The sequence below is a fragment of the Leuciscus leuciscus genome (assembly GCF_965113295.1).
Source record: "Leuciscus leuciscus genome assembly, chromosome: 3".
Classification (NCBI taxonomy): domain Eukaryota; kingdom Metazoa; phylum Chordata; class Actinopteri; order Cypriniformes; family Leuciscidae; genus Leuciscus; species Leuciscus leuciscus.
In genome coordinates, this window is record NC_138727.1 from 20,781,456 (window position 1) to 20,807,380 (window position 25,925).

General features: G+C 38.2%; 2 protein-coding genes across 4 annotated transcripts; both read right to left on the reverse strand.

The window, feature by feature from the left end:
- Positions 1-8,311: 8,311 nt before the first annotated feature.
- Positions 8,312-13,660, reverse strand: LOC309495815 (ecto-ADP-ribosyltransferase 5). Its single transcript, XM_082165689.1, has 5 exons — positions 13,309-13,660; positions 11,057-11,121; positions 10,780-10,858; positions 9,937-10,661; positions 8,312-8,915 (listed from the first exon to the last, which is right to left on the reverse strand). The coding sequence occupies exons 3-5, from the start codon at positions 10,825-10,827 to the stop codon at positions 8,792-8,794; spliced, it is 897 nt and encodes a 298-aa protein (XP_082021815.1). The 5' UTR covers positions 10,828-10,858; positions 11,057-11,121; positions 13,309-13,660; the 3' UTR covers positions 8,312-8,791.
- A 150-nt stretch (positions 13,661-13,810) lies between these two features.
- gpank1 (G patch domain and ankyrin repeats 1) lies at positions 13,811-24,898 on the reverse strand. 3 transcript variants are annotated; one of them, XM_082165681.1, is made up of 5 exons: positions 24,800-24,898; positions 24,103-24,357; positions 18,178-18,452; positions 16,824-16,939; positions 13,811-14,301 (listed from the first exon to the last, which is right to left on the reverse strand). In XM_082165681.1, exons 2-5 carry the CDS (start codon positions 24,293-24,295, stop codon positions 13,851-13,853), a joined length of 1,035 nt encoding a protein of 344 aa, XP_082021807.1. In that variant the 5' UTR covers positions 24,296-24,357; positions 24,800-24,898; the 3' UTR covers positions 13,811-13,850. The 3 variants fall into 3 exon arrangements, with proteins under 3 accessions (XP_082021807.1, XP_082021808.1, XP_082021806.1); XM_082165682.1 differs by having other exon boundaries at positions 24,794-24,855; XM_082165680.1 differs by having other exon boundaries at positions 24,706-24,847.
- Positions 24,899-25,925: the final 1,027 nt, after the last annotated feature.

Sequence of the window (25,925 nt, forward strand, 5' to 3'; positions counted from 1 at the left end):
CGTCTTCACTCCCGGCTTCCCCGACTAATGCAGCGACCACTGACCCTGGCACCCATCGGAACCCTGGATCAGAGATGGATACATCCCAACCCCAGGACTGAGAATTCATCATGCCAACGTCGGACAACTGACTTTTTGAACTTCTATTACAAGGATGTTGACAGGTTACATAACGGTTCTGACACAGTGGTAAGAATACTGTAGAATAGGTCTGATAATTGAAATCACAGAGTTGGGTTTGGGGGCGGGTTTGCATGCTGTTTCAAGAGTCACGACTCATAGAAAGTTTACTTTTCTTCTAGCCTTGGGGCTTAGGCAGTGCCTTACGTCCTGGCGGCTTGACTCTTTTTTGTACATAGTTGTTATGGTTTTTGCCGTTATCTCGTTTTTCAACAGTTTATTTTCGGACCTGTTTTGCTGAGGGAACCTTGTTTATACTGCTTTAAACCCAATCAATAGAAATGCTGGCTGTAGCGTCACGAATTATTTTGATTTATATTTATTTACTTTATGGGTGACATTAACATCATTAGCTGGAATGTGAGAGGCCTCAATTCTCCGATTAAACGTACCAGGGTTTTAGAATTTTTACAACGCCACCGAGCGTCGATCGCCTTAATCCAAGAGACGCACCTCAGACTTGGAGATGTGCATCGCTTCCAGAATAGGCGATATAAAGTGATTGCGCACTCATGCGCAAATACTAAAACAAAAGGTGTTTTGATTTTGGCCGATAGACACTTACAAATGACAGTAGACTATGCAGAAGACGACGGTGGTAGATATGTTCTAGTGGTTGGCACTGTTAATAACACGCGGTTACTGCTGGCTTCCATCTATGCCCCTAATGATTTTGACCCGAGGTTTCTGTCATCAATTCAAAGTAGCTTACTAAAATTTCCTGACACTGAACTTATAGTAGGTGGTGATTTCAACTCAGTAATAAATCCTGCTGTAGATCGTTCAACAGGGAATATCTCTGGTCTAGCTTCTTCGAACGCATTAAATACTTTCATCAAAGACTTAAACCTAGCAGACATCTGGCAAATTAATAATGACGGGGCCAAAGAATTCTCTTTCTACCCAGCACGCCATCAGACTTACTCCAGGATTGACTACATATGTGTTTCTCCATCATTGATCAGTAATATTCCATTTATTAAAATGCTTCCCATCCTTTTATCTGACCACTCTCCTATAATTTGCAATTTTCTTCCGTCCTGCCCAATGCCAAAACTAAACAGATGGCGTTTTAACACTATTCTCTTAACAAATTCAGATTTTCTGGAAAAATTAAAACAACACCTTGATGATTTTCTGGAGCATAATAATGTATGTGACAATCCACAAGTATTATAGGAGGCATGTAAATGTGTCATAAGAGGGTTCTGTATATCTTTTTCATCATTTCAGAAGAGAATAAAGAGTAAAAGATTTAATGAACTTGAACATGAGATAGAATTATTGGAGAGACAACAGGAAGATTTGTTCACAGAAGATAGGGCCAATGCGCTCTCTGCATTTAAGGGAGAATATAGTGCTTTATCTCTCCAGAAATCTGAATTTATTCTGCATAGGACTAAACAGAAATATTATTTCCAATAGGCCTAGCCAGCTTCTTGCCTGGAAGCTGAAGCAGAATGAAGCTAGATCGTCATTAAATGTCATTCGAGATAAACATGGTAGAGTGATAACAGATCCTGAGGGGGTGAATGAGGTATTCAGTTCTTTTTATAAAGACATTTACTCATCAGATATAACTTTTAATCAACAGAAGTGTGTAAAGTTCCTCAACGCTATTTCTTTACCTAAGCTGGAGCCTCATGACTCGGATTTTCTAGAGAGGCCTGTCACTTTGGACGAGCTGAAAAGAGCTGCAGAATCTCTCCAAAAAGACAAATCTCCTGGTTTGACGGATTACCACCAGAATTATACCTAGCTTTATGGGATACAGTAGGACAGTTGGCTCTAGAGTCAATACAATTTGCAATAAAAAATAGCACATTTCATAGAGATCAGAAGACTGCTATAATTACGCTTTTGTTAAAAAGTGGGAAAGATCCACTTGAATGTTCAAGTTATAGACCTATTTCATTAATTTGTGGTGATGTTAAAATGTATGCCAAAGTGTTAGCTAGACGGGTTGATGAAGTAATTAATAAGCTAATTAATTTTGACCAAACTGGCTTCATGAGGGGAAGGATTGCTGCTGACAACATTCGCAGGCTCTTGCACATTGTTGATATAGCACAAACCCTTCCAGTTGATTGTGCAGCTCTGTCATTAGACGCTGAGAAGGCCTTCGACAGGGTGCAATGGCCATTCTTGTGGGCGGTTCTTAGACGGTTTGGATTTGGGCCTAAATTTATTTCCATGATTCAAACACTCAAACACATGCCAGGGTACTGGAGAGGAGAATACGGCCGATAGTAGAACCTCGGATTCAGGAGGAACAGTGTGGTTTTCGTCCGGGCCGTGGAACACTGGACCAGCTCTATACCCTCTACAGGGTGCTGGAGGGTTCATGGGAGGTTGCCCAACCAGTCCACATGTGCTTTGTGGATTTGGAGAAGGCATTCGACTGTGTCCCTCGCGGCGGCCTGTGGAGGGTGCTCCGGGAGTATGGGGTCCGGGGTCCTTTGCTAAGGGCTGTCCGGTCCCTGTACGACCGAAGCAGGAGCTTGGTTCGCATTGCCGGCAGTAAGTCAGACTTCTTCCCGGTGCATGTTGGACTCCGGCAGGGCTGCCCTTTGTCGCCGGTTCTGTTCATAATTTTTATGGACAGAATTTCTAGGCGCAGCCAGGGGCCGGAGGGTGTCAGGTTTGGTGACAACACGATTTCATCTCTGCTCTTTGCGGATGATGTTGTCGTGTTGGCCTCATCAAATCAGGACCTTCAGCATGCACTGGGACGGTTTGCAGCTGAGTGTGAAGCGGCTGGGATGAGAATCAGCACCTCCAAATCCGAGGCCATGGTCCTCAGTCGGAAAAGGGTGGCTTGCTCACTTCAGGTTGGTGGAGAGTTCCTGCCTCAAGTGGAGGAGTTTAAGTATCTTGGGGTTTTGTTCACGAGTGAGGGAAGGATGGAACGGGAGATTGACAGACGGATCGGTGCAGCTTCTGCAGTAATGCGGTCGATGTACCGGTCTGTCGTGGTGAAGAAAGAGCTGAGCCGCAAGGTGAAGCTCTCGATTTACCGGTCAATCTACGTTCCTACTCTCACCTATGGTCATGAGCTTTGGGTCATGACCGAAAGGACAAGATCCCGGATACAGGCGGCCGAAATGAGCTTTCTCCGCAGGGTGGCTGGGCGATCCCTTAGAGATAGGGTGAGAAGCTCGGTCACTCGGGAGGAGCTCAGAGTAGAGCCGCTGCTCCTCCGCATCGAGAGGGGTCAGCTGAGGTGGCTCGGGCATCTGTTTCGGATGCCTCCTGGACGCCTTCCCGGGAAGGTGTTCCGGGCACGTCCCACTGGGAGGAGACCCCGGGGAAGACCTAGGTCACGCTGGAGAGACTATGTCTCCCGGCTGGCCTGGGAACGCCTCGGTGTCCCCCCGGAAGAGCTGGAGGAAGTGTCCGGGGAGAGGGAAGTCTGGGCATCTCTGCTTAGACTGCTGCCCCCGCGACCCGGCCCCGGATAAGCGGAGGAAGATGGATGGATTCAAACACTCTATAACACTCCTCTAGCATCTCTAATCATGGGTAGTCTTCAATCCGCACCTTTTACCTTGCATAGAGGGACAAGACAAGGTTGCCCTCTTTCCCCACTTTTATTTGCACTCTCAGTGGAACCTCTTGCTCAAGCAACATAAACACATTTCCCCCATCACCGTACTTGGCTCAAAACACTTCATCTCTCTCTATGCGGACGACATTTTGCTCTTTCTCTCAGATATTGAAACCTCACTCCCCTCTGTGCTATCCTTGTTTGAGGAATTTAAGAACTTAGCTGGCTATAAAATAAATTGGTCAAAATCTACGTTGCTTCCAATGAACTCTGCAGCTCAAAATTTTACACTTCCCTCAGGTATTCCCATTAACAACAGCATGCCTTTTTATACCTTGGTGTGGACATATACACAACTCTGTCCCAAACTGTGAATAATAACTATACAAACATGCTCCAGAAGGTTAAAGGGGATATGCAGCGATGGAGTATTCTACCTGTTTCGTTACAAGGGAGGATTTCCATTGTTAAAATGAATATATTGCCCCGGTTCAACTTTTTATTCTTCATGATCCCAGCCTCTCCCCCTTCAAATTTTTTGGATCAAGCCCAATCCATGATTTCAAAGTTTCTGTGGAATGGCAAAAGGGCCAGAATTAAATCAACCACATTACAACGCCTTAAGTTAGAAGGTGGACTGGCACTCCCAAACTTAAAATTTGATCATTGGGCTTTTCAAGTTCGAGCATTACGTAGCTGGGCGGATGAGAACTCCATGGTGCCCTGGAGGGTAATAGAGGAAGCACTAGCAGTACCCCACAGATTGCAGGATCTTTTATATATTAAACATAAGCATCGGAAATTAAATGAAAGATTTGGAAACATAATATCATACTCCCTTTTAGTTTGGAGTAAAGTAGAGAAACTTCTTGGTGATGTGCCACAATATCATACATTATCTCCGCTTTGGAACAACCCACTCATTTTAACTGCAGGAAAACCCTTTATATTTATTCCTTGGGCGTCAAGGGGGATTAACACTTTAGGGAATATATATTATGATAATGGCCTTCTCTCCTTCCAGCAATTACAGCAGAGGTTTGACATCCCAGGTTCTTCATTTTTCCTTTATTTAAGATTACGTTCATCATTGATGGCTTGTGGTGTTAAGCGTGATGCTCAAATAGACTCTCATTTTCTATCAGATTGGTTTAACAACAGCCAGTGCGCTCGGGGATGGGTTACCAAGATATACAATGCACTCATAAATTCACATAGTAAAATATTACCCATTGAGGGGATTTGGGACAGGGAGCTCAATAAAACAGGTACTCAACCAGACTGGCACAGGATTTGGTCAAATATAAATAACACATCTCGAAATTTAAGTCATCAATTGATCAACTTTAAAGTAATTCATAGATCATATGCCACTCCTTACAAACGTTATAGAATGGGTTTACTATCAACTCCCAATTGCACTTTATGTCCGAGTTATTCTGTTGGGACAGTTTTGCATATGTTTTGGGAATGTGCGAAAGTGAACACGTTATGGACTTATGTGTGTGACATTATGGGTAAAATACTCTGGACTACCATAGTTCCAGATCCTTGTTTATGTTTGTTAAATGATGACACCATTTTGAATTTTAAAGTAACATATAGGAGAATGCTATTTTGTGGTTTTACAGCAGCGAAAAAAACAATTCTAGAATATTGGTTTAATTCAGAGATAAATTTATTGAAACACTGGTTGTTGAATGTGCAATCAATGGCTAATTTAGAATACTCAACAGCCAGATTTAACCGGGCCCAAACTGTGTCGGACTGGGGATATTTGGTTGTTGAACTGAATATGCTCCTTAGAGGACTATAACATGTGTTTATTTGTTTTCTTTTTTAATTTTATGGGCCCATCTTCTCTTTTGTCTTTTATGTTACTGGTATTAAGTGTGTACATATGTTTCCCTTGGTTTTGACTTTTTTTTAATTAATTAATTTATTTTTATTTATTATTATTATTGTGGTGACGGTCAGTGTTTGAGTGCTGTTTTATCTATGTTTATGTCTGTTAACTTTCAATAAAAAGTTAATCAAAAAAAAAATCCTGAGTACAAAGCTCATGGAACATCCTTATGATGTCATTTGTACTTGCTGAATGTTCTCTTAGAGAGAAAGCGTGAGAACAAAGTTCATGGGACATGTTTACAATGCTGGCTGTAGCGTCACGAATTATTTTGATTTATATTTATTTACTTTATGGGCGACATTAACATCATTAGCTGGAATGTGAGAGGCCTCAATTCTCCGATTAAACGTACCAGGGTTTTAGAATTTTTACAACGCCACCGAGCGTCGATCGCCTTAATCCAAGACACGCACCTCAGACTTGGAGATGTGCATCGCTTCCAGAATAGGCGATATAAAATGGCAAAAATGCAGTTTTTGTGTCCCTTTAAATGCAAATGAGCTGCTGTTCCCCGCCTCTGTTCAAAAGACTACCGATCCTTTACACAAGCTTCGGATACAATAACAAAACATGCAAATAATCCCTCTCATCCAAAATCTCAGAAATAACCAGTAGTGGAGTGCAGCCATATTAAGAGACACAGTCAGATTTTCATGATATGTCCCCTTTAAGTTGAAAACGTTATTTCTGAATGTTTTTTTTTTAAACATTCAAAGCGTCCAGTTTTTGAATGTATTAAAAGCAACTCATAATTGTAATAACAAAGCGTAATGTTACAACAAAGTATAATGTATTAGGTATTACATTATTAATGTAATAAAAATGTTTATAATGAAATAATTTCATAGATTTCATAAAATCTTGAGCTTGTGATGTAATAGTGATTTTTTTAATGTAGTAACAATTTTTTTACATAATGTAATAGGTTATTGTATGAGAAATGTATTACATTATGAACACACTGTAGCAACTTAAAATGTAATCACAGTTCAGACAATACCAGCACATAAGTTAAACAATTATGCGTTGGCATTGCAATTACAATTATGGCATTGCATAGGCTGTAAGTTTTAAAAGCTATTACAATTATGACAATATGACAATGTTTATAATGTAATACATTTCTCATAATGTAAAAATTGTTATTACAAAATTAACTCACGATTTTATTACATTTTGAGAAAATGATTTCATTATGAACATTTTATTACAATAATAATGTAATGCTTTTTACATTATGCTATAATTACATTATGCTTTATTACATTATGAGTTGCAACAAACGTTTTTGGTTACTTTATTTTAAGGTGTCATTGTTACAGTGTAATTATATATTTAAGTACTAAGTAATATTAAGCAACTATGTACTTAGGGTTATGGTAGGATTAGGATTTGGTTGAGGGTTAGTTGCATGTAATTATGCATAATTTATTTTATTACTATGGTAATTACATGTAACATTTGTAACAAGGACACTGTAAAATAAAGTGTTACCATGTTTTTTCTTGGTTTATGTGAACATTAGAGGAACATCCTTTTCTATCATTTTGAAAATGTTATGATTCTTCTTTTTTAAGAATGATTTGTCCTAACATTTACATAACTTTTAAAGAACATTAGTGAAAGTTATGGGAACTGTTATTGGAACTTTCCTTTTTAGCTGGGATTGAACCTATGCATTATACTCTAAGCAATCAGGCATTTGAACTTCCCATTCTGTAACAGCATTTCAACTGATTCTGAACTAAATTCGCTCTATGTCTTTCCTCATTACTCACAACTCTGTACATGAGCCCCATTCAACTCCATTTTTAAACATCCACACTCTGCAGACAAGCGTCACACTCTAAGGTCTCTCTACAGCCTGAAGCATCATGTAGCATTTTGTAAAATGACAATGTTAAAAACTCCAAATGGAATAGTTCATATACACAGGACACAATTTTTGGGTGTTTTCTTTTTCTTGTTTTCCACGTGTTTTGATAGATTTGAAAAGTCTGCTGTTTGAGTTTGTGTTCTTTTTTCCCTTGATTAACTTGGTGGGGTTGTGTTTTTGGTTTAGAAAATATAAGCTTTGCTCTTTATGATTTATGTTTTGGACTGTGCACTTCCCAGAGACTTTTAGTGTACTACTACAGTAAAATGTGAATCTTAAAGTAAAGTCATATCTGTTATTTTTGTTATTCAAATATTGAATGCACTTAGAATCTTATATACTTTGGAAAAATGTAAACACTCTGGCTGTAAGAAATGTATTGCTTACATCTGATCTATTTTTATCACTTGAATTCATATAAACATAAATATAAACAGGGCAGGACAGTGGCTCAGAGCACTGTCACCTCACAGCAAGAAGGTCCACGGTTCAAGTCCTGGATGAAAGTTCTTAATATATTAAAATGGAAGTTTTGAACATTTAAAAAACATTCAGAAAGAATGTTTTCATAACTTAATGGGAATGTTAGCAAAACATTCTAAGAACATATTTTTGTTTGCTGTGACACTGTGCTCCAGGAAAACTGCCCACCGCAACTTGAACAAGTCACTTTCTGAAGTAAAGTCTGAATGATTAACAAAAGACTCCTGATGATGACTTGATGATTTCCACCAACCCTAAAACTATTAAGTCTGGTAATTGTAAAACTTATGACATTGACAGAACACAGAACACAACATACGAAGACAAGAAACATTTAATATTTTCGTCTCGAAGTTCTAGTCTAGAATTGTACCCCATGAATACATACAAGTTCACCTGTCAAGTCATGTGAGGTCAATTGCAATGGTGGCCTAAATATGAAGAACAGCATATATGACACTTGAAAGCAAATTTTGAGAAACTCTGCAATACTTTTTATGCATGTAAAACATATTTATGGAATAAAGACTTTCAAAGAAATGTCAAAAACACTAAAGCACATAATAGGTTTACTAAAAAGATTATAGGCCTATTATATAAATTTAGATGGGTGTAAATTATAGGCATAAGGATTAGAACAGATAATATGCATTGAAACAATGCAATCTATTATTGTGATACATTCTTCCTTATAAGTCAAGAACAGTGAATGTGTTTATAAAATTCATTAAAAAAAGGAATGCCGCTTTTACTTTTCCACATGAGTTTGTGCATTTTTGAGAACATACAAGGTATTTTACAGAGTCGGCATGTGGAAGTACATAATGAGTAATGAAGCCATCAGACTCAGTGAACTGGAACTCAGGAAACTTGAAGATGATTCTTCAGATTCTTTAGATTCTTTAGATTCTTCAGACATGCTTTAGACAGAAAGAGAAAATTCAAGTCAGTAGGTTTATTTTATGCTTATGCTCAGTTTATTAGAAATGAGTATTTCAACATGAGTTTTATTCAATCAAATAAATCTTAAAGGATCAGTTCACTTCGGAATTAAAATTTCCGGATAATTTACTCACCCTCATGTCATCCAAGATATTCATGTCTTTCTTTCTTCAGTCAAAAAGAAATTAAGGTTTTTGAGGAAAACATTCCAGGATTTTTCTCCAAATAGTGGACTTCAATGGGGTACAACGGTTTGAAGGTCCAAATTGCAGTTTCAGGGCAGTTTCAAAGGGCTCTACACGATCCCAGCCGAGGACTAGGGGTCTTATCTAGCAAAATGATCGGTCATTTTATAAAGAAAATAAACATTTCTATACTTTTTATCCTGCACTAACTCTGCGATGTGCCACGCATTACGTAATCACGTTGAAAGGTCACCCGTGACATAGGCAGAAGTATGGACCTAGTGTTTACAAAGCAAACGTGCAAAGACTAACTCAAACGCCATTTACAAAAATAAATAAATAAATTAAAGGTAAAACAACTATGTGGGACGATTTTGAAGTTGGAGGAGAAAATTAGATGGCGTTTTTCGCCCTACCCTACTTTTTTGAACCGAAACACGTATGACCTTTCAACGTGATTACGTAATGCTTGGCGCATCGCAGAGTTAGTGCAAGACGAGCATTTGTGGTTAAAAAATATATATCTATATATTTTTTTGTTGTTTAAAATGACATATTGTTTCGCTAGATAAGACCCTTATTCCTCAGCTGGGATCGTGTAGAGCCCTTTAAAGCTGCATTGAAACCATTGTAACCCATTTAAGTCCATGGAGAAAAATCCTGTAATGTTTTCCTCAAAAACCCTAATTTCTTTTCGACTGAAGAGAGAAAGACATGAACATCTTGGATGACGTGGGGGTGAGAAAATTATCGGGAAATTTGAATTCTGAAGTGAACTAATCCTTTAACTGCTCTCTCTCGCTCTCTCTCTTACCTGACAAGGCTACTGCAGTTGGATGAGCTGTGCATGTGTGAATGCATTAAGTTGATCTCTATATACTGTTCATTATCATCAACAACAGTCTTCTTGATATCCCTAACTGTGAAAACTTCAGTGGGTGGTATTAGCAGATCTGTATCATCTGATATACACACTTTATCAAGGTTGATCTCAGAACAGGAAAAGATAGTGAAAACAGTCCCAATGGTGTCATAATTTGCTGCATCTTCGGTTGCATCAGTATATTCCGTATATGCTGGAAAAAAACTCTCAAAACGTACTTTGTCCCCAATTTCGAAGTTATATTGCTCCTCTGTGTAAGAGTACACTGTATTACAATTGCTTTTCAAGAGTTGCATGACATCTGTCAGCAGGAAGAAAAGAGATTTGAAAGGAAACATATCTTGGTAAGTTGAATTGCTCCCGCTTTTGGTGTGAAGCAACTCCTTAAATTTTTTACGAAATGCCGGTTTAGCTTCAACATAGCTCTTCAGTGCAGTCATGTGCTCCGGTGTAGCCTCTGGAATGGCCTTCTCACATGTTGTGTTACCTTTCCACATATTCTTAAATTTTTTATTTTTGTTAAGCTCTGTCTGCAGCAAACCTCCAGCTTTTGTGACCATTTGCAGCATCTCTTTCCGACAACTGTAGAATGAGTAATCTGCAGCTTCAGGAAACATGCTCACGTGAATCAGCTCTTCAGTTATCTGCACCACAGTCTGAAAGCACAAGAAATTTAGAGAGAAATAAAATCAAAGATTATGCCTCACAAAGTTTGATGAGTTCTCCAAGTTAAACAGTTTAAAGTAGTGAGGATATGTTCAATGGAGACCTTACAGTGTACAAGAGCACCAGGAGAAATGCAGGAAACCGCAAACTACCCATTGTATCAGTTGGCGTATGTGCACGGGAAAGTCTGGGAAAGGACAATAACATGAACAAACTAAAAAATAAAGTTGGTAAATATATGCTTGCCAAATATATATCAAATACAATTATTTTCAGCACAGACAGAACAAAAGCACAAACCCTTAAAAAAAATAAGAAGCGAAAAATTAACAAGAAGCACAAATTGAAAAAAAAACAAAGAGAAACTGAGAAAGGCAGCACTCACCGTCTCAAGATGCCTGGTATTTTTAAGGTTGGTTAAACATGACAAAACTGCAGGGTGTCCACAAACTGGGGGTAAAAATATATACAGGAAAGCTTATCAGGGCTGTACTCTGCCTTTTCCTTCCTGTCATTTAATCACTATGGTGATCAGCAATGAGCAAAGCCAGACAGCATAATAATGTAAGAATCACAGTCATTAAAAAAAAAAAAAAAGGTAAACTTTTGTACAGGGTTGTGTGGTGGTACTTGTCTGTGAAACCGGGCCATTGTGTAGTAACAACTTTTTAAAAAAGAGTGCGAATTACTCTATTAATACTTTTGGAGGTTAATGAAAAACAAAATTTGCCAACAAAGGTTTCAAAAACATCAAATGAGGTCAACTCATAGAAAAAGTATTCAAATGCACCCTTAAATAACATACGAGTATACCCAATGGAATCAAACCAATAACAATAGAAAACTCTTTTTGAGAAACTGGTATTTTAAAACAAGAGAAATTCTTTATATGAGAGAAACTGTCCTTCTTTATATAATTGACCAACAAGTTGAATATTATCAGATAAGAAAAGATGATTACAGAAGAAACCTATCGCAACAAAAAACCCTTAAAACTTAACTTTAGGATAACTCTGGTGTCCTGACTTAAAACCTTTTTGAAAGCCAACAGTAAAAATAACATTACAATAGCTTAGTTTAAGAATGGCGTTACATTTAGCCTACTCATTTTAAAAGGTGAAGAGCAGTGATGTTTGATGTTGGAGACTTTTGGAAAACCCAGATGTACTGCGCTTTGATGACAAAATACTTGTAAATAATTACAGACTCCCACAACATTTATTGTGAGCGAAGGTAAAAACTTACCGAAGTGGGAGTGAAAGTAAAAACTTACCGAATAGAATAGATTCTACCTTTTCTACTAAGCTTATCAAAAATTCTGTAACACTTTGGAATACTGTTCAGTCAATATAACTACACAGGAACAAATGAGTAACTCACTATTAACTCACTATTAAAATTATGGTAACTATTAACAAGAAACTCTTATTAACAAATGATAGTAAGTAATAGCGCTCAGTTAAATGTGGTAGTTCACTATTATCATCTGTAACTACTATTTGTTTTTTCATACCTCCAGAGGACTACTAAGAACTACTATACACAGGTTCATAATAATTAACATGAATAATGCATAATGTATAATTAATTCTAAAGTAAAGATCATGGTAATTCACTAGTAGTTACTCAAGTATTACCAAATCCTTCAGAAGGAATTACTAATTATTTGGATCAGTATTCTACTGTGAAAAGCATGATAACTCTCTAATATTGACAAAAGTCATTGTAAACTTTTGACTTATAAGTAAAAAATAATGTATTATTCATATTAATTATAAACCTGTAGGCCTATATAACCTAGTAGTTCTGAGTTCACAGGGAGGTATGAAAAAAATAGCAGTTTTTGACTAGCTAATAGTGAACTACCTCATTCAAGTGCTATTACTTACTAATTCGTTAATCCGAGTTTCTTGCTAGTTAATAGTAGGCTAGGCCTAGTTACTACAGTGCTAATAATGCATTCCCTTTCGATACGGTTCACTCGCATTGCGTCAGTCTCTGACGCATATGGGGAAACAAAATTTTCTCCGAATACTGGAGCCTGATTGGTTAATGTCTATGCACTTGCCCAGACAAATGGCTTTTTAGCCCGCCAAAGAGGGTGAAATTTAAGTCAGCCTATTTAAGTCGCGCAAAAAGGCCATTAATCAGATTTTCTCTCCTTAAGCGCGAAGACACATATACACAGAGACATTCAGATGTGATATAGTAGCCTAAAGGAAAACTCATGTGAACCTGTGTTTTGCAAGTTTAAGTTTAAATAAAAACTTGGATTACTGTTACAAATAAATGTTAAACTGAAACTGCCTGCTCTCAAGTCCTGTTATTTCATTTAGTTCTAAAGGAAATTTTTGGGCTCATGAAATTTTTTATAGACATCAGTGTCTGTCTGACTAATTAATGTCATTTTATTAATAGATTGGTGTGCCAATAGTGACATTAGAGTCTTTATGTAGACTGAGTTAAGCAAGAGTCTTGTGACAAAAATGATAATAGGACATTATAGCCATAACATTTAAAAAAAAAAAATCATTGTACTTGGATACTTGAGTATATTTGAAGGCAAATACTTTTGTACTTTTACTCAAGTGAATGTTTAAAGGCAGCACTTCTACTTTTACTTGAGTAATATTTTACCTTCAAGTACATGGTATGTGTACTTCGTCCACCACTGCATATCATCACCTAGTTTTACTATAATGAAAAAAGAGAAGTTAGGAAACTAATGTGTGAGGAGTGTCATGAGCAAGTACATACATCTGGATTTGAAACTATACTTTTATATACATATATACATTATGAATGCATTAAAACTGAATTCAAAAGATGACAATTAAAAATTTGAGATTGATTGCATTAAATACACACACACAAAAAAAAGCTTTAAAATGCTCTAATATAATTATGTAATTATAATTTGTTGACAAACATTTTTTTTTCATAAAGTATCATCCAGTTCCTGTTTATTGTCAGACAACCACTTTGTCCTCTAGAAATGGAAAAAGAGTAGAAATGTTTACAGTGTTCCATGTAGGCTGAATACAATTTGTTACTGCCAAAGCTGCAGTTTGTTCAACAGATCAAGTTTCAGTTATAGCAGAAAAGTAAAAAGACCACTGAATTTCACTGAAAAATAAAAATGTTTGTGTTACGAAATTCCGCACAAGAGCCATGGTAGTTCAGAAGTCAAAGTTAAATGAAGAACGGTAGTTTCTCTCCCATCTCTTTTCTCTCTCTTCTTTCCTGTCAAGTTGTTTGGCACTGAGGGTTGTTTCTCTCTCCTGTCTCAGTCTTTTTTCTTTATGTTTGTGTTGCACTGCCTGAGGATCTTTGGCCTTGAAGTGAGTGACTTTAGGCTGTGGGGTCACACCATATCCCAGTCCCGCCTGATCTCTCTTTAGTACTGTGCTTACTGGATTTTTGCGGCCAGAGTGGACAGGTCCAAGACCAGAGGAGGGGTCCCACCCCAAGCGAAGCATCATTTTATAGCTAGTGCTGGAAGAGGGCAGACAGTATTGAGGGGTGGCTGGGGGGCGGAGCTCACTGAACTGATGCATTGTGGACCTGTTGTGTGCTTCAGTGTTGTCTGTGTAATCAACAGCACACACATTGCACCACTGAGAATGAACACTGTGGAAACAGACACACACACACATAAGTATAAATAGGTATATAAAAAAACTTAGACTTATTAAATGTAACAGCATTTTAGTGAAAACTTTTAATAAACATAATGGAACATCATGTCAAATACATGTGTTATACATGGGGGAAAATACAAAAGAAAAGAAAAAAGCACAGCATTGAGCAAGTTTACTGTACAATCACATTGATATGCTGATAGCTCCTAAAAATCTGTTTATTTTATTTTATTAAACCATTGTCCTGGTTTACATGCAAACCAATAAACGCCAATGCAAGTAAACTGTTTACAAGACTTATTCCCTGGAAGTGACTGAGTATTCCAATTGTTATGTAAGGTTTTATGTTAAATAAATAAGCAATATTTTGTATTATTACAACGAGAAGATATTTTTTATTATTAATAATTATTTCACTCTAATGTTAAAACTCTGTAAGTCAATTACTTTATACATTAATACAATTTTAAATATCATCAATGTTGGGCAGAAACCCTGTATCACCATATTTCGTCTTTTTTTTTCATAAATGTATTACTATTGGTCACCCTTTACATCTATCTATGGGGTTTGCACATTTTTAACAAATGAAAAGTATTAAAAAGAGCTTGTGACTAAACCTTGTAACTCCATTTGCTTTTCAAACTTACGGTACACCTTTCTAGCCTGACTACGTCAGACTTCCTACTTCCGCTAATTTCATTTCGCTCCTGTAGTCAGTCTGAGATAGCAGCCTATCTTTCAGTTTTCCACCGGCCTGAAAACAGCCGGGCCAATCAACGAACAGAGGGCAGGCTGAGAGCCGTGACGTAGACGCTGATTGTACCGTGGATGCGTAGATTTACTTCACATAATCTCCAAAAGTCATTCACAGCCATGTTCACTCCGGTATTTCGCTCGATGGTTTAGTTTTTGCATCACACATGCGTTTACAGTGGAAGTTAGATGCGGCTGAGCATGCGCATAACACACGCCATAACCAAACGTTATGTGATTGGCTTACGGGTAACCAATGATTTTAAACTTCAGACAAGCGCCCCCCGCGAGAGAGAAAACACTTCTCTATTATGCCCTTCCAGACTCTGTATACGAAGCAAAGTGAAGTAGCAGAGTCTGGTATTACCAGGCTAACACCTTTCCTCTATCATCAAAGAAGTGCTGCATGCAGTTTGCGCCGTCTCTGGTTCTTTGCAGTGCAAGAATAAATAAATAACTGGTTGTCGTTTAAATAAGTACAACATTTTCTTTACTCAAGAAACAAAATATATATATATATATATATATATATGGCTAATGTATTTGAGGAGCAAAGAAGAGTGTCATAGTCTAGCATTTGCAGTAGAGTCATAGCCAATACTGTTTTAAATAGCCTGTGCATAGCACTTCATCTTTTATAACATGAGACTTTGGCCAAATGACTCTGCGCACACATAGCAACAGTAAACTTTATAACCTGCAACTTGATGAAAACATAATGCGATGCACTTATTGCCTCAGATGCGGCCGTTCTAATGACGGACAAAAACATGATATTCGCTGGTCAAAAACTTCGTAACTTAATTTGAGCTTGATTTTGGTCAAATGCAAGTATATAATCATATAAAAAGCCACAATATCAGCTTTGACAACACAGTGTTTAATTATTTAAAGAATAGTGTTTTTCAATTTCCTGAAAAGTAGTAGTTTTGGTCATACAAGGTTTCTGACCGACAGCGGGGCAAGGTTAACTATGTCACAATATGACCACATGCATTGTCGGCTTATACACTATTTAAATTTTGACAAACAAAGAACATTGTTTTGGTTGTGCTTCGGCTGTTCTTGATTGTGCGGATGAATATGGTTATCCTACTGCTCTTAAAACATTCACTACTAGGCTTAAGAGATAAAAACCAGCTTAGGTGGAAAGGATCCAAGCTGACTAACTGAAGACGTTACAGTGCCTATATACTCATTAATGGATAAAAGCCAAGCCAATGTTGATTCTCTTATTGCGAGCTCAGTTGCGTTCTCTTTTTGTCAGCAGACTCTCCTCTGTTCGTTTTCTTTTTTTTTAAACGGGTGATTCCCCGGAGGTTCGAGATTTAGCGTTTAGCATGCTCCATCAAACTAGCAAACTTGTCGCTTGTTGTGACAAGTAACCTATACCACTCATACACACGTGTCAAAGTAGCCAGAGCAGCTTTTTACTATTTACAGATATGAAGAGACACTTACAGGCGAGTGACGCATGTATGCAAATACCCGCTAGGTCTAAAATATAAACACTTATAATAGGCTTACCATAGTTAATCAGACTAAGACAAAAACATTTTATGGAAGAAGGAATGATGATGTATTGACTCATTTTAATTTTGTTAATTTTGAAGAAGAAAAAAAAAAAGTGTACCTTTACACAAAATCGGGTTAAGAACATGCATGTTAATGATAATGTTAACTGCTATATTTAAGTGTGAATTTCTGTTGTGTTTAGACATCTGGACACTAAGTTATAACTGTAAACCATCTAACCTGTTTGCATTGTTTGTAGTAGGTCTGTTTGTAGTCTCTGACATGCTAAACTGCTCCAGGTCTCTCACTACATCCTGATGACCTGCCTGCTGGGCCAGATCCCGAGCATCTCTGCCCTGAGAGAGAAAGAAAAAAGGAAGGAGATAAAACTAAAAGGAATGAGACAAAACAACACATAACCAGAGATAATGTTTAGGAAATAATTTGCAAAATATTACATCAATAGTGTTTCAGGATTTTGTGTTTGAAGTAGCAGTACTACTTCCATTAGGGATCATATAGGTTAACTTAATTAGTTTAGCTTACAGACATATAACTATTTTTAAAGAAATTTTATGAATAACAATGTATTGTGTAAATGTTTCACTGCCCTTGTGTTAAATGTTCACATTTTCTCTTTTTTGACGTATTCAGTGTCAATATCATTAAATAAAACTAAAACTATTTCAAATATTTTAAACTGAAATAAAGATGAAATAAAATAAAATATAAATACTAGATGAAAAACAAACTAAAATAAGCACTAAAATTACTAATTGTAAATAAATAATAATAATAATAATAATAATGACAAAAGCTAATACAATTACTAAAAAGTGAACTAAAATTAAATCTTAAAATATAAAATATAAAAACAACAGGTAATTGAAAATAATAATAAAAATTACATTAGTATATAAATGATAGTAAAGGTTATGTCATCTGCTGCTTTAAATGATCAAGCTATTTAATGATTCTGATTAGCTGTCAATGCTTTTATAGTTCATTAGACGAAAAAAAAAGTTCTGAAAAGTTCTTTTGTCATAGAATTTGAATAGTTACCGCAATTATACTTAGTTATCGCAAGTATTATTGTCCTTGAATTGGCCTTAAAAGTACTGGTAGTGTTATAAAAGTCTGTGATACGCAAATTTGATTCGTTTTTTTCCTTTAATGAAGTCACATTTTAGTTTTTTTAAACATCTAAACCATCCATTTAACTACAGCTAATTAAAAATCTCCCAAAGAGAACATCTTAAAATTAATAATAATATTAGTATTACTATACTTATAAGTAATAATGCACACAAGTCTTGTTCCAGGGGCGTTATTGTGTGACTGATATTTCAAGTGCATAATAATTACAATCAGATCAAATAATCATCAAAGTACTTTAGTAGTTAGAATGGCCAACAGTACAATCTGATCTATATCATCACTCCACTATTAATCAACTGACCATATTCACAAATTGTTAACAAATAAGTAGAAGCCAATGGGAAAAAAAAGTAAAAAGTAAATCCTTATCTCCACCACTTTAATTTTTCAAAAAGGAAGAGGCAGAGAGATTTTTTCATAATTGAATGTTATGCACCTGTTTGTCCACTACTCCCACCCAAGCAGCGCCGTGTTGAAGAAGCAACCGAACAGCCTCTGTTTTTCCTGCCTTACTTGCACACATCACACCCGTCCAGTAAAAATCATCACGGAAGTTGATATCGCAGCCACACCGCAAGAGGTCTTTCAAGGCCCGAATGTTGCCCTCCTGGGCATATCGGAGAAGTTTGTGTCCATCACGCTCTGAGGTCCTGACCGGTTGGACATAAGAAGCTTCTTGTCTTGGTGCTTCTCTTCTTCTTCGACTGGGTCCTCATGTCAAAAGATAATGGGTTATCATGATAAAACTGTAGAATAATATGTCTTAAACAGCTACAACTATTATAAATTAAAAGGGGTGTCTAATGCTATTTCATGCATACTGACTTATTTACACTGTTAAAGAGTTGGATTCTCCTGCTAAACATGGCCAAAATTTTTAAATACGAGTTGAACATTATTCTGTGCCAAAATACACTCCATCAGGGTTCGTATAAGTTTCCTGAGTATAGCCCTGTATGAAGGGCGGAATTCCTTGTATGGGCACTTTTCCTGGAAAAGCGCACGCACACATCAACCAGAGTGAGAGTAAAGCCTGGAACACACCAAGCCAACGCCGACGAACTAGCGCTGATGAAAGCCGACTGTGTTGCTGCCTCATGTTGGGGTAAAAAGCTGCACTTGAACACACCGAGAGAACTACAGCCGACTGTCAGCTAGAATGCGCGTTCTGCGCCTGCGTGTAAATGAGACAACTGTCTATTTCTGCAGATATATTCATCTATATTCGTCATTCAAAAAGGGAAACCGATGCCGCAGGCTGCAGATACACAAACCATAAACAAAACAGTGTATGCTTACCGTTTTGAATATCAATCCTGCTAAAAACTTTCTTTATTCAACTCCGCTCGTGTTAATATTGAAACATTCACCAAGGAACACTCAAGTAAGATGATGTAACATTAGAACAGCCTTCTATCTGTACCGTTTTGACTTCTTTGCTCACTGTTTTGCTATTATTCTCGTGCACTGACTCGATCACTAAGCTGAACAGCCAATCAGAGTTCCCTCTTTCACCGACGGCTCGATGCCGATTCAACATGTCGAATCGCCCGGAAAAAAGCAGACGAGGACCCAATTTTGCAGACGGCGCGGAACCGTGCGTAACACACTGAGAAAATTTAGTCAGCCGACGCACAAAAACTGCCCGACAGCCGACCGTCGGCTTGGTGTGTTCCAGGCTTAAGAGCACGCCCATCAATGTGCTTCATTTCAGTTACGGAAGTCGTCTGCAGTGCTGCACGGCATGCGTCCAAGAGCTCAACTGTTTTCGGAAAGAAGCAGTACAGCTGTATCTGTTTTTTATAAATCTGATCAAACTAAAGACTCTTTGGAGATATGAAGGATGCAATACTAATCTATTAGGTACTTATGATTAACATGAGATTGGCAGAAACTGTGTGTTATGTCCCCTTTAAACTCTGAAGGAATGCAAAGATTACATTTCTTAATGAAGACTACTCATACTGTATAGGATTTTGAAGGTCACAATTACTGTATAGCCTAGACTTTATGCGCCCACAGCCATCTTTAAAATTTTGTGTTTAAACTTCCAATTTTGCAGTAGCTCTATATATTACTATGGGATTGCTCTGGAACGCTGGTTACTTGCGTAACCATGGTTCTATGAATGGTGGAAGACCACCAGAGATGGTCAGTACATGGTGGAAGGAGTCGCATCTCATACATAACAGCGAGAATCTTGTATTAATTCAGTCACACGTGACTATGACCGATGACAGGTCGGATGCTATATCAGTTCTGACTACGTTACGATCGGTCTCTTAGTCATTCTCAATCAGAGTGACTAGAGACTCCGGCAGTCTTCCACCATTCATAGAACAACGGTTACGCAAGTAACCAGCATTCTATTTCACTGTTTCAGACGATCAGTACATGAAGGAAGATGAATACAGCCAAGTCACGAGGATAAAATAACTTAAACGTTATCTGGCAACACAGGGAAGACAATCAAAGGCATAGGAGCCACATTAAGCATATAAAACCTTGTGAACGTGCAAGATGATTCCTATGTGGCTGTCACACATATCTCTGAGAGGGGCACGCCACGTAATGCTGCCCAAGAAGTAGCCACAGCTTTGTCCTCCTTTCTAAATGCCTCCAGTTGAATAGGCTGATTTGTGAACTGAGATGACAATACCTTGGGCTGGAAAGCTGGGTTTGGCCAAAGTGTAACTTGATTGCTCTCTGGCCCCCACCTGAGACACTGCGGACTCTCCAACTGTCCAGCAATCCCTTGCAAATCCCACACTAAGCTTAAGCCGCATAGCTCCTTTAAGAAAAGCCACCACTAGCCTATTTACACTGATTGACACCTGCCCCATAGGATCTCGATGGGCTGACAGGGCTGCCACAAACACCTTAAGAGTGGCTGGAGAGTGTCAAATAAGTACTGCAGAAAGTCCAAGACTATACTGATAAGGCAATCAATTGAAAACCATAACAGGCAATGTGTCATTGCCTTGCTGGCAAGAGGTCCACGGCTGCTGTTCCATAAATTATCCAGATTGACCGGACAACCTCCTTGTGCAGACACTACTCCACTGGTTTCGGCCTTGAACGGGAAAGTGAGTCTGCCACACTGTTGCAGCAACCGGAATGTGTGCTGCTCTGACTGACAGGAAGTATTTGTTTGCCCACAATGGAAACACTCTCGTCAACTGGAGACAGGGTAGGGACCTCGTGCCTTCCTGGTGGTTGTTTAAAAATACCACTGTGGTATTGTCCGTCCTTACCAGAATGTGTCTCCCTGAGAGTTCCTGCCTGAAATGTCTTAGGGTAAAGAGTACTGCCCACAGCTCCAGGAGTTTGATGTGAGGTGCCCCCAACTGAGGGTCCCAACTGCCCCATATATCAAAGTCCTTCCCAGGCATCTACAATCTGTAACATGCAGAAAGGAAGACGGTCGAGGCTCTTGAGGTCCAGGATGGGCATAAAGGTCCCATCTTTCTTAAGGACAAGAAAATATTTTGAGTGGAATCCCCCGGGGTGGATGTGAGGGTCTACTGGCTCTATCGGATCCTTCAAAATGTTTTGGACCTCCATCGGGCAAGGGCACTGACAAGGGTCCTGGACCACTGTAGAATGGACCTGGGTGCTCACTAGGGGTCTGTGACGGAACTGAAGACAATAGCCCAGTCCAGTCCAGTCAGTGCAGGATGGTTCACACTGCGCCCAATATGCTGAGATCGGGATTCTGCTGCTAGAGGTAACTGACGAAGGTTGTTACGGCATGCCGCTGAAAGCTTGGACTGAGCAAAGCACACTTGCCACCTGGCCTGCGTAATAGGCCAAAGAGACTTTCCACTGGAGAAGGCAATCGATCCAAAGGCCTGCTGAGAAGCGTCACCAGCAACAGATGAGCCATTGAATTCCCCACACGACTCAACCCTGAGACAGTGTTATAAATACGCTCCAATAAGTCATCAGTACGCCTGCGCGGTTTGGGGGAGCGGATTCAGGGCTTCATCTGGAGATACCAATGGAAGATTAAAGATTTCAAGGAAGAAATACATGGTTCTAAAGGAGGCATACTACTGAGTCCTTTCTCCTGGGCTTCGGCCATTGCTGCTAGAGTGCGCGCTACTCAATCCAGCCTGGATGACGGAGCTGAGCGAAACGCAGAGAAGACCACATCATTAAAGTCAGGACAACAAGGTATCTGGAAGTCCTCCGGCCATGCAACCGGAAGACCCAATAGGTTTGAAGGATCCAACACAGGAAGATGTTGGTCCAAGTGAACAGAGTGTTACAGCTGTCCAAGAGGTGGGAGAGTGTTGAGACTGAGAATGTAAAGATGAAGTCTCCTCTAAGGGTGTAAAACACTCCTGCTCATGAGCAATTAATGAATCCAATGCTGCTAAAAGACAAGGTGTCCAGCTCCTCCCTGGAACATTCAGCTGCTGGTTTGAACCTGGGCAATGAGGAGGTACTGTAGATACAGATCCCCCCCATTTCCTCATTTACGTTCAGAGTGGCAGAAGGAAATTACATTGTCAATAGAGCTTGAATGCCCTGCACAGCATTATAGTTCAGCCACCTGGTGGGATAGTGTCGTAGATGTGGTCTGTTTCTTCCTTGGAGGCCCTTCAGTTTTGCTAGCTGAACGCTTACTACCATTCTGAACCTTTGCTCTGGCTGGTGCTGATGAATTTTGAACTTCAGGCCAGTCTGTTGCCTAACCTCAAAAGGCATCAAATTACATTCTGGGAAAGGATCAACAAAGGCCTCCCTGAGATGCTTGATGCCTAGACAGACAGGACCTGAACATGTGGTACATGAGGCAGCCATATCACCTACACGTTGAGAAAATAAACCCTGGTAAACCAATGGGTTAATTAACAGAGCTGAATATGGTACTGCAATGATAGGTGCAATAACTGGTTGTCACGGTAACCATACACAATGACTGACGCCCTGGTTTACCAATGAGTGCATCTACGGCCAATGAGTTCTAATACAAACACTCACCTCAATTTTTCTGACAGGAACACGCGTTAAGTGAAGACCCTGGATAACTAATGGGTCCAAAACAATTTAAAATCCAATATAAATCCAATAACGAAACCAACGACGAATCCAATGTTGTTTTGCTTTCTCGAGACACAGCTATAACAGGGAACAAATGCCAACCAAAGAGCTGTGTACACTCGAGCAAGATCTCTTTGCAAGAATGACAAAGAGACCGACCGTGACGTAGTCAGAACTGAAATAGCTTCCATTAAGTCAAAGTCACGTGTAACTGAATTAATACGAGATTCTTGATGTGATGCATGAGACACGACTCCTTCCACCATGTACTGACCATCTCTGGCGGTCTGGAACAATGAAATAGAAGAGTAATTAGCGGGTGAAGTGGATTTACTTATTATAGAGTTTACAAAAGTTATCATGAGCATTATAACGTTTGAAGCGGATGTCTTAAAAAATGTCAGTTGACCGGGAAGATTTTAAATCAAGCGGTTAATTTATAAGATCTGTAAGATCTTACCTTTATGCTGTGCAAATACAAACCGGAAGACAGAAAACAAAGAGCGCAGCGCTGAAAAGGGGCAGGGCTACATAAGGTCTATAGATTATAGTTTTATGAAAAAGGCAGTTTAGTAGAAGCCACACTGTGCCAATAATTATATAAATACATTTGTGACAAATATCAATGCAACTTAAAAAAATGTGCCATCTATTTATGGAATCATACTTTAAGATATAATTTAAACATATATGCTTGTAGTCAAAGCTCAAATGGAAAATTTCAGTTTGAATGTTCTAACAGTTATGAAGTAATAAGAGCAATTACAGCAATACCATGGTTTAGGCCTATGATTTTATTTCCTTCTTTCATTTTCCCACCCTGCCAAAATGCAAAGACATTCAGAATAAATTATAGAAACTAGGTCTGTCAAAGTTTAGTTTTTCATGACCATTTCCTGCTTTTAGTTGGTACTGTGTCTTTAAAGCGTAACTGGTTGCCGCAGGTGCTAACATATTTAGGGAATAATATATGGTTAGCTGACTCTTATCAGTTTTTATAAATAATAAATGTGTAAATATTGGTGGTCATGTATTTATCAGCTTTTTTGCAAAAAAGTGTTACAGAATATTTTCATAACACCACTATTATTTTTACTTTCAATCATCAGTTGTATCAATGTAACAATGTGCCAGCTGATAACTACATTTTTCATTTGACCACTTTAAATACTTTTAAATCATGCAAAAAAGGATTCCAACTTCAGCTGAGTTGTGACCAGGAGAACTGGGAAGGAAATAAAATCAAAATCAAACAATATTTTTTAGATGCTGTGATCATAATTCTCAATCTACGTATTATCTCCATCTCTACCTGCTCTTCTTCTCACTCTCCTTATGGTTGCTGCTTCTCCCTCTTTTGGCCTTTCTCCATCTCTCTCTTGTAGCAGGGTTTGGTAGAAGTCTCTGGCCTCCTCCCCAGAAAGTGTTTGCTTGTCTTCTCTCTTTCTTTCTATCCAGAGATGTTCCTCCTCTTTAGCTCTGGTAAAGTAGACTGGTTTGTTCATCTTTAACACAATATCTGCTAAAGAGGAAATATCTGATGGGGCTGCTGCTCATGTCTTTGAGACTAAAACCAAGAGAAAGAATAAAAGCTTTAAAATATTAAATGCCTTCTCATTCTTAGGTCAGTTAAATGTCTTGCTTTATATGGGCAGCTAAACATTATCTCTGAAATAAATTCATTAACAGCAAATGATTAAATCAAAGAAGCCTGATCAAGACTAGATCAAATCAGTAATGGGTAAACACAGAGTTCTTATTTTCTAAATAAATGGATTTACATCCTTAGATACCGATAGTGTTATTATAGTCACTGTGCCATTTAGCATTCCACAAATCAGAGAGATGTACAATAGTTACACAGCCACAATCTGTATAATTAAAAATAAATCAAAGGAAATAAATAACAATATACTTTTAATTGCGCGTGAATTTAGGACTATAATTCCCACTCTGCGTGAGCACATCCAGAAAAATGAAACTAACGATTAAAAAAAACCTACACGTACGGTAAACAAACACTGTGCTCCTCTTCTTGTTGTGATGTTTATTGGCGACCAAAGCGCACTATTGCCACCAACTGGTCTGGAGTATCAAGTGTTTAAACTGATGGGTCTATCTTCTTCTTCTTCTTCTTTTTGGGTTTTATGGCAGTTGGCATCCAAAGTGTTGCATTACCGCCACCTACTGAATTAAATAGTTTTCCCAGTGCAGTATATTTACAGTGACCACCCTAAAGTTCACTGCCCGTTCTATATGTCATACTCTATGGTCTGAGATGGTATAAATTCTTTCCTCAGCGTATTATCTAGTTCTTCTCCTGATATGTCCACAATGTCCAAAAATCTTCTCGCCGCTGATGGGTCTATGGAAACGATTCACTGTTTTGAAGCTCTCTGAACGCCAAACACGCTGGTGACGCCTTCTGGTCAGAATGGTGTAAATGCATCGAAAACTGCAGTAAATACATTGCAAATGTTTTATTGAAAGTGTAATCTATTAAATGCAATTAACAAAATAATCTAATACCATTAAATATGAAATGTCGGTATAAATGTGTTATTTTTATTAAATTGTTGTTACTAAATTGTTCTTGTTTTTTTTTTATGGAGAGCTTGGCTAATCAGGGCCAATAAGAGACAACAATTATTCCTTTGTATTATACAAATGTGTGTATCCACAAATGTATAAAACCGATCAGAGATCAATTTTGTAAAAATGTAAAAACCATAAACTGGTTTGGTTAATTGAACCATTGAAATTTCTAAACAGTTATGACGTCATGAAGCCTCGTTTACTGAAATCACATGACTCTTGCATTTTGATACGAGCTCCGAATCACTGGTTCGAAAAGATTCACAAAGGTTCCGAAGCTTCACTAAGCAGTGTTTCGAAAACGCCCATCACTATTTAAATTGTGAATAATAGTTATTTTGAGATATGCATTATGCATGGCATGCAATGATCACATGCTAACAGCCTCTGGGTGTATGGCAAGCCGTTTTAACATTTAATCCTTAAAACCTACTAGTCTCTATTTTCATGCTACTACTAGTAGCCTACTTATTTTTTAGATACTAGTATCTATTCCATTAAGTAGGCTACTAGTACTTATTCATTAGATTCTAGTGCCTA